This window comes from Pinus tabuliformis, chromosome 6 (genome assembly GCF_031772625.1).
Source record: "Pinus tabuliformis cultivar Carrire ecotype Pingquan chromosome 6, CPIR1, whole genome shotgun sequence".
NCBI classification, from domain to species: Eukaryota; Viridiplantae; Streptophyta; class Pinopsida; order Pinales; family Pinaceae; genus Pinus; species Pinus tabuliformis.
In genome coordinates this window covers 103,377,860-103,387,520 of record NC_142292.1, presented here as the reverse complement: position 1 = coordinate 103,387,520, position 9,661 = coordinate 103,377,860, and the positions used below count along the sequence as shown (strand labels likewise).

At 41.8% G+C, this 9,661-nt stretch overlaps 1 protein-coding gene across 1 annotated transcript; it reads right to left on the bottom strand.

Annotated features, from left to right (window-relative positions):
- Positions 1-201: 201 nt before the first annotated feature.
- Positions 202-4,379, bottom strand: LOC149257464 (uncharacterized). Its single transcript, XM_089376570.1, has 2 exons — positions 2,757-4,379; positions 202-2,184 (listed from the first exon to the last, which is right to left on the bottom strand). The coding sequence occupies exons 1-2, from the start codon at positions 4,377-4,379 to the stop codon at positions 202-204; spliced, it is 3,606 nt and encodes a 1,201-aa protein (XP_089232696.1).
- Positions 4,380-9,661: the final 5,282 nt, after the last annotated feature.

Sequence of the window (9,661 nt, the reverse complement as noted above, 5' to 3'; positions counted from 1 at the left end):
GGCCTGCTCTTGAAACCTGAGCGCCATGAATGCTCTCTGCAATCACCGTCTACCCGCATTAATGCGATTGAACCCAGGAGCGATGGCTCCTGTATTAAAACCTTCGGCCTGACATGCCTCGTCCCGCAGTCGGTTGGCTCGTGGCAGCTATCTCTGGCCATGTGGCCTCCTCGTGCTAGCTGTACCTGCCGTCGCTCTGGATTAGACACCCGCATCCGGGGGAAGGATTTCTTTATGCACCAAAGCGATGCAATCCTTTTTGAGCTTGTCATCTTCTACCATATCCAGAGGGCCGGAGAAGAAATGTATAGACTGAGACGCTCCCTGATTAGCTAGCCGATCAGCTACCTGATTAGCTGTCCGCCTTACATGATGGAAGGATAGATTATGGAGAACTTGGAGCTTTTCTTCCAGGGATTCCAGGCGATTTAATAATCTCCAACTTTTGGCTATTTTGACTGCCTTAGCTCCTACTTGCATTCGTTTAGCTGCCTCTATAAGGATGAGTGAGTCGCCTTCTACTTCAAGAGGTGAGAGATGATGCTGTTCAGCTGTGCATATACCTTTCCAGAGACCTTCTAGCTCTGCAGCGTTGTTAGTATCTTTCCCTATGGAGCCGTAGTAGACTATCATTGCTTCTCCATTGTGACGTCGGATAACTCCTCCAAAACCAGCAGGTCCTGGATTGCCTTTAGCTGCACCGTCAAAATTGAGCTTATAAGAGTTGTGCGCAGGTGGGGACCAAAAGGAGGGTGAAGCTGATCTGGTGGAGGTTTTAATTGTCTCTTTGACTAAGTATTTGAGATTTAGATTCCATTCCTTCATAATGCAAAGCTCCTGTTGAGTTTCCGGCATGTCATCCTTGCTCCAGACTTTGATGGCTAGAGTTTCCTGTAGGTGTTCTTTTAGCTTGAGCCAGATATCATCTATAGATCTTGAGGTACTGTTAAATATTCTGTGGTTTCGCTCTTTCCACAGTGTCCAGTAAGTGAATCCTGGTATAATGCGCCATAAGGAATTAAGTATCCGGCATTTGTATGGATATTTTTCCCAGTTCCTTATAGTGTCTGTAATGTCCTCCGGCCTTGGGTGTGTTCTCATGCTACATTTCTCAATTCTTCCCCAAATTTGTTTTGCTAGCGTACATTCTTCCATTAAATGTTTGATAGTTTCACAATTTGTATTGCAGTTTGGGCATCTGGAAGGCCCTACAATGCCTCTTTTGATCAAATTATCCCAGGTTAGAATGCGTTTTCTACTAAGAAGCCACAGGAAGGTTGATATTTTAGGCCAATGCCCAGCTTGCCAAACTTGCTCCCATAGTTGATCTTTTGCCATTCTGAGATTGGAGTATCGTAGTTGATGAGCTTCCTTAGTTGTAAAAGTACCCTTGGTTGTGTAGCCCCATCTGAGTTTGTCTAGCTGATTCGAGATTCGAATCTTTCTGCTGCTGAGTTCCTGATCTATATCTGCATGTTCTTCTCCCTGCCAGTCTGCTTGCCAGAGACGCGCTGGTTTCCATGCTTGGAAGTCATGATTTGTAGACGGTTGCCAGAACTGATGTACCAAGGGAATGTTTGCTTGGTTCATTTGAGCTTGCCAGTGCGGTTTGTGGAATAGATTAGCCAGTTTGGGAAGTTGTTGCCAAGAATCTTCCCAGAATCGAGCTGTCTTGCCCGAGTTGATTTCCCAGAAGCTATGCTCCTGAAGGAAGCTACTTTGGGTTTTTGCATTGTTCCAAATTAGAGATCCCTGCGATGTTGGATTTATTCGGATGAGTTCATTCCCTTGACTGCCTCGAGCATACTTGGCCTGCCATAATTGTGCCCAGGGTGTATTTGGCTTGGAGACCCAGTTCCACCAGATTTTAGCACTCATGGTATTATTGCTTTGGAGCGGATCTCTGAGACCAAGCCCCCTTTCTGATTTTGGTTTGCAAACTTCTGTCCATTTGACAAGAGCCCATTTCCGGTTCAAGCTTGTAGATCCCCAAAGAAAGTTCCTCTGAAGATTTCGAATTTCTTTTAAAATCCCTTTCGGAGCTGCTAAAATAGAGAATAAATAGAGCGGCATAGCTTGTAAAACTGCTTTGATTAGAACAAGTCTGCCGGCTAGATTTAAAGCTCTGTAAGTCCAAGATGAGAGCTTGGCTTCTATTTTGTCCAATAACGATTTCCAAGTAATCTGCTTGATAACAGAATCAGTAAGAGGGGCACCTAGGTATTTTGACGGCAAGTGGGAAATTGTGAATCCTAGGATCCTGGCTATGATCCTTTGCAGGAAGGGAGGGGTATTAAAGAAAAAAAGCTGAGATTTGGACGCATTAATGGAGGTGCCTGAAGCTTCTGAGAAGAGGGAAAGAAGGGATTTGAAAGCAGAGGCTTCTTTAGCAGAGGGATGCCCGAAGAGCATTGTATCGTCAACAAATTGCTGATGAGTTTGGGGTGGTCGCCCATGAAGAGAAATTCCTTTAATGTTTTGAGAGGAAACTGCTGATTTGAGGAGCCTGCTCAGGCCTTCAGCCATTAAAACAAAGAGAAATGGAGATAGAGGGTCCCCCTGTCTGATGCCACGAGAGGGGCGAAAGGGATGGGAGGGAGATCCATTCAGAATAACAGAAAAGCTTGGCGATGTGATTAGATTCATGATCCATCTGGACCAGGTTACACTGAAGCCAAAAGCTAAGAGCATTTTGTGTATATAATTCCAACTGAGTTTATCAAAGGCTTTAGAAAGATCCAATTTGAGAAGCATACCTGGTTTTTGAGAAGCTTTAAAGAGTGGATGACTTCGTTTGAAAGTATAATTCCATCCATGATTTGCCGGCCTTCAACGTACCCTGTCTGTTCTGGGGAGATGAGCAGTGGTAATAGCGGTTTGAGACGGTTTGCAATGACCTTTGAGATTAGTTTGTAAATTACATTACAGAGTGCTATTGGTCGATATTTCTCCGGCTTGTTTGAGGCGGCTTCCTTGGGGACTAAAGCAATAAAGGTTGAGTTGATGGATGGGAGTATCCAGTGCATACTTCGGGATTCTTCCACCAGTTCCCACACTTCCAGTTTTATGAGATCCCAAAATTCATGGAAGAAATTGGCCGTGAATCCGTCAGGCCCTGGCGCTTTTCCATCTTTGAGCTGAGATATGGCATCTTCTAGCTCTCTTAGCGTTACAGGCTGGAGAAGTTGTGTGTTGTGATCTTCATTGATAATTTTTGGAATGTGCTGAGTGATGGCTTGGATTGCTTCATCTCTATTTTCATTGGGTTCCTTTAGAATGTCCTTGAAATATCCAGTGAATTCTTTCTCCATATCTTCATGAGCTTCCAATCTATCTCCCTGTTGATTATTAATAAAGGAGATTTTGTTGTGCATGCGCCGTTGGATGGTTGTTTTGTGGAAAAATTTAGTATTTCTTTCGCCTTCTCTGAGCCAGCTTACTCGCGACTTTTGCCGCCATAGGATTTCTTCCTGTTTTTGCCTCTCCTCTATTTGACTCCATAGGGTTTTCTCCTGTTGTGTTTGTTCCTCAGTGCGTCCTTCCAGAATAAATCTTTGTTGTAATTCCTTCATCTGCTGTTCTAATTTTTGTTTGTTCTGCTGTATATTGCCAAAATGATCTCGGTTCCAAATTTTAAGTGAGTGCTTCAGATGTTTCAGCTTTTGCTGGAACTGATACATCCTAGCTCCTACCGGCGGAATGAAGGATGTCCAAGCTTGATTGACCACCTCTTTAAAGTTACTGTCAGTGAGCCAGAAGGCCTCGAATTTGAATGGTCTGTTGCTGCTGATGCCAGGTCTGGACCATTGGAGAAGAATAGGCCAATGATCTGAGCCTCCTTGAGGGATGATTTCTGCATTGAACTCTCCGCCTAGGTGTATGGCATTATCTGATACTAAAAATCGATCTAGTCTTGAAGAAATTTGATGAGCTCCTTTTCTTTTGTTTGACCAGGTGAAGATGCCATTTGAGGTTGAGATGTCCATGAGTCGGTTATCTTGTATAAATTGCTTGAATCTACTGCTATCACTATCTAGCCGTGTCCGACCCCCTCTTTTCTCTTCCATAGATTTTATGATGTTGAAGTCTCCTCCGCCTATCCATAAAGGAAACTTTCTGTTTGCATTTAGGATGGAAATCGTGTCCAGAAGATCAGATTTCTGCTGTATTGTTTGCGGGAAGTACACATTGGTAATATGCCCATGTATGCTAGTGCCAATGATGTGAAATGTTGCTTGAATGAGATGCAGAGTGGCATGAAAATTGTCAAGTGACACTACCTGAGGATTCCATATGATGGCCAGGCCTCCGGAGGCTCCAGAGGAGTCCACTGCTATCGAACTGCTGCCTGCCCATACTTTACTGCTGAGACTGTCCATTGTTGAGCTGCTACATTTTGTTTCTTGGATCAATACTATTGCTGGTTTTTCTTTCATTATGATGTTTTTAATTGCTCTGTGCTTCGTGGGACTGTTTAGTCCTCTTATATTCCATGAGAGTAGCTTCATGTAGACGGGGATTTGGGCTTGAAGAACTTGGTCAACTTGGGGAATTGCCCCGAATCCATGAGTATTTCACCTACTGCTATGGTGCGCTGTAAGTCTGTTTTTCTGCCCCTTTTCTTTGGTTCTTTGATGATTTTTCTTCCATCCCAATGACTGCCTCCTTGGATGCCCAAACTTTTGTGATGTTGTACTCTTGTGAGTACTCCTTCTATTTTGTCTAATTGCCAGGGAGGGATTGAGTTATACTCCTTTTGCTTGCATGCAGCTTCCAGTTTGGATATGTCCAGCTTGGATATGTCAAATTCCTCGAGATCAACATCTTCTCGATCTTCCTCCATATCATTTGCAGCAATGAGAGCGTTCTCCATAGTTTGATCATGAAGACTTAGAGCTAGAGCGGCATCTAAATCCATATCCGACTCTTGAGTGGGTTCGTTTAACATGGTTTTTCCTTTGGAGGAAACTAGAGCCCCTGGCTCTGAGGCAGAGGAGGGTATTTCGGCATGGATGGGAAGTGCAAAAGTTGATGAGGTTGGCTCAGATCTGTTGGGGGATGTCTGGGAATGTTGCAGAGGATTAGGAGTATCTGCTTCAGGCATGACAGGAATATCTTGTGAGGCTAAAACAGAGAAACGATTTTGAGGGGGAGCTTTGAATGCAGGAGCATGATTAGCTTGAGTTTTTTTTCCATGACGGCGACGGATTGGGATTTTTGTGAAGCCTTCAGGGTCAAGGTTACCTTCACCGGAAGGGAATTTAGGCTGCACATTTAGGGGACAATCTCGGAAGAGATGACCATGCTCATGACATTTTCTACAACGAAAAGGGATGTGCTCATAGTCAAGAGTCTGTTTCCATTCATAATCATCATGAAAAAGACTTACCGAGTCCGCTAAGGTCTTGGTGAGGTGCATTTTGACGCAGATCCTGGCATATGAGGTGTATTTTCGCGTCTTTGTTTCTGTGGCCACTTTGATGAAGGATCCCAGTTTGTTGCCTATGTCTGCTAAAGTTTCTTCTCTCCAGTATTCCACCGGAAGGGAATACATTCTGATCCATACAGGTGCCCAGCTGAAGTCTTCTTTGTCAGGATTGAAACGAGGCTTCCAATCTGTTAGATATAGGCCGGAAGAGTTGAAGAAGTACGGGCCTCCTTCAAATATCCTGGTTTTGTCTTCTAGGCAGTTAAAGATAGCTGTGAAGAAGCCCTTTGGGCCAAGCTGTAATGTAACTTGTCCTTTGGGCTTCCATTTGGAGGCTATCCAGCCCTGGAGGGCTTTCTCTGTGGGCCAAAAGCCCAAGAACTTTCCAATGAGTGCGTAATCTTGCATAAATTGGATTTCCCCATTAATATGGTGGCTTGGTAACTCAATCTTGATTGGTTCCGCTGCTTTTGGGATACAAGTAGCTGAAGTCACTTTTGTCTGAGAGGGGCCTGTTACATTTTGCTGTCCATTGCTTTCTTCCTCTTCTGCAGGTCTATCTAAGGACGTCGTCCTGTCTGGCTGCTGTTGCTTTTCCGTTTCCTTCTCTACGTCTTTGGTTGCAGGGTGTCGTATCTCTTCGATTGGCTGTTTGTCAGTGCGATTTGTTCCTTTTGGAGGGGAGGCAGAGCTCTCCCCTCCTACCTCAGCTTCCATAGGATTGTCAGTGACAGCGTCTACTACAGACAGCGTGAGCTCGTTCAACGGCGGCGGCGGCTGCTAGGTTTTCCTTCCACAGTCGTTTCAGCATCAGAGCTAGCATATTTTTTGTTGTTATAATAGTCAAATTTTTCTATTATATTTGACTCAAGAATGACTAATGGGTTTGTGATTTTAGGTTTTATGTAATTTTTATCTTCGGCTAGTGAGATAGCAATTGTAACATCTTTTCCCATAATAGACCCTTTAATTCTAAATTGCACTGAGGCATAGTTATATGAAGTTTCCGGGAATCTTTCGGCCTTCATTTCTGAATTAGACTCCATTTTTTTCTTTTTTCAGAGATTGACTCTATTTGTATTGGTCAATATTTTCCTTTTGTCAAAATTATATTTTTTTCTTGATCACTTTGTTAATCCTTCACTCTTTAGTAATAAATTGTTGATACCTTCTCTTTTTTAAAAGGAACCTTATTTAAAGATATATTTTTCTTTTAAAAGATACCTTTCACTTTTCAATTATGAATCTTTCCACTTTAATTAAATTTACTTTTTTATGTGTAACCCCTTATTTTATATATATATATATATATAATATTACCTTATAAAACCTTTAGTTTTTTTCTTATATTGTTTTGACAATAGAGAAATTTTATATTTTAATTCATATATCCAATATTCTCTATTAATTACTCCCAACCATGGAATACCAACTGATGAAGAGAAGGTGTGACTTGAATGAATGCAATTGTACAAACATACATGGTTATGGATGCACAAAATTGTAAGTAAATAGTAGATGATATGAATGGTGGTTGTGATTGTTTTAAAAAAAAATGATTGCGATCGTTGGAATATTTCTCCAAGAATCCCAATCATCGATTATCTTCACTGAAAAATCATAATATTTACTAAACAAATGATTAAATTGATAGTTCAAGGGCATGTGATGGATATACAGGTAGTGTTGGTTGGCAAAGAAGGACAGTGGCAGGAGAATCAAGGAAAAAAAATGAGGGAGCAACAACTGTGCTGGAGGTAATGCACGGGTTGTGGTCGTTTGTCGGCTGATGGTCGAGAGACAGGGTTGAAGGTTGAACGATAGTTACAGTGTGCGGGAGAAGAGATGACTATGAAAATGCATGGCGGCTTGTTGTGCCTGCTTAGACAATAGCAAGAATGTGATCGAAATGTTCACGGATAGTAGAGAGGAAGCGGCTAGTCAGGTGGGCACAATGGCCTGGTAGCAAAGTCATGGCTAGGTGCATGGGCTGCAAAAACTGGTTGTAGTTGTCGAATGACGACGCTGATTTTTATGAGTAGTAGTAGGAGACTGTGGTAGCAGCGACGTCGTGCAACAGGGCTGATTAGTTGGTCAACTACTGCTTTTTGAGTTTTTGCTAATTTTTTTATTTTTTATTTTTTATTTTGAATTTTATATATATATATATAGATATAGATATAGATATATTATTTTAATTTTTTAATTTTTTTTGTAAGTTTGGTAGACCCTTTCTTTTCATTAATTTCAAAAAGGAAAGTTACATCCACATGCAAATAGTTAGGTGGCCTCAACTTGCCCAGAGGGAAACCAAGTCTGTTGGCCACCTAATGACGTGATAAGCCATCCAAAAACAAAAAGCAATAAGTTTATCCAACCAAGCTAAATATGTCTGATTGTCTTTAAACTTCTTATACTCTAGATACCTGAAAACATAACTAACAACATACTGAAATTTAACGTCTTCCTGCATACAAAAAAGGAAAAACTACGGGCATAGTTATCAAAATAGTCATCATCATCAACAACTCCACCGGAGTCGGGTCCTTAGCAGTTGTTGGGATGGGGTCCCCTGGGTTAGTTTGGGGTTAAGATAACCCAAATTTTGGTACAATTTTGTAAATAATGTAAAGTCTCTGCGATTTGTAGATGTAGAGCGCGTAGGTGAATAGGAGTCAAAGGGGCTTAGCCCCTTGTTTTGGATAAGTTTTGAGTCGGTTTTGAGATTCACCCATGGTCTGCGAACATGGAATTGTATGAAAAAGGCTATAAATAGTGAGTCTTAGTGAAGGGACAAGTAGAACTAGATGAAACAAAGATAAAGAATTGGGTTTATTAAAGAGTCTAGGACAAGAGCTAGGGAAGGAAGGCTCTACTTCCTGTGCTTATATAGGGAAAGAAAGAATTTGCAACTGAGTGTGTGGAGGCCTAGGAAGAGTCCGTAGCTGAGTGCGTGGACCCCTGCAGCTGTGTGCGCAGGACAGTTTGACTCTGTAATCTTGAATTAAAGATCAATAAAGACATCTTTTCGAAGAATTCCTTAGTCTTTTTGTTTATCTATGTTAATGTTATATGTTGCTTATGAATGATTTGTTTTATGAGATATTGATTGAATGTTACACGATTCTCTTGAATAAGTCTTAATAATGTACGCAATGCATGTTTAAATACTTTCATGAAGACTTTGGTGATTTCTCTTATGTTTACTAATTAATTAAGTAAATCTGCGAGAACAATAATTAGGACTTCTCTTTGATACGTGTAAGTAGGTAAATTGATTGTTAGAAGTCCGCAAGGACTAATCGTAGACCTTCGCGAAAGTCTGAAGGTTGTTTTAACAGAGTTACAACAACGTGCCCTAAGAGTTTATCGATCTATTCGAAGGCAGATCTAAGACATTGAAAGACATCACACTAGTCTCTGGATGTAGAAACTTGGTTCTTACATCCCCCCATACTGCTTTGAGTGAGACTACAGCTTGCACTACGCTGGTTGTTGCCAAAAGGGCCAGTAGTGTAGGGTTTTGTTGGTTAGCACAGTTAACTCTGAACCTGGATCAGGACCCCCTAAGCCAACAGCCGTGAAACCTGGCAGCTTTTTTTATGGTATGCATGGGATATCCTCTTCAATGCGACGCATCCTCCCATCCTTCTTTTGAAATTAGAACTGGAGTTTTTTAAACTCATTTTTATAATCAAAAAACTCATGAACTTCCATTTCCTTTCCCGTAGAGATCTTCTCCAAGGTTTTTTCCAGAATAATTTTCATTGACCAGTACAAGAACAAAGTTTGCTTAAATTGCATCGTTTGGCCTCAGGTGTGCCCTAAATCCGACACCAAGATCCACCAATCCTCCACATCTATGTCCATCATGCCTACCTACTCGTTCAAATCCTCTTCTCATTCTTCAATTAACTGGTGAATCTCTTCTGAAGTTCCCTCATGCTATGTCATGGCCACATCATTTATGATGCTTGAGACCAATTTACAACCCCGAGCTTGACCCCCAGAGGAGCTGGGTTGGTTAGGCACCAGAGACCCCATAGTTCTTTTATCATGGTCCCTTGAGCTTGGGTCACCTTTACCTTTTCGCAACAGTCGAGCAAGCCATCCTCTTGGACCTTCAATTGCCTAGATAAACTAAAACCAAACTTTTAATAGGCTCAGATGGCATCCAAAACCCAAAAGCACCCAACTTCCAGGGGACGCTACCAAGTTGTAAACTTGCTAGAG

Coding starts and splice junctions, on each gene's coding strand:
- LOC149257464 (XM_089376570.1), bottom strand. CDS start 4,379: ATGGACAGTCTCAGCAGTAAAGTATGGGCAGGCAGCAGTTCGATAGCA. Junction 2,185..2,756: donor TAAAGCTTCTCAAAAACCAG/GTATGCTTCTCA, acceptor GTTATCAAGCAG/ATTACTTGGAAATCGTTATT.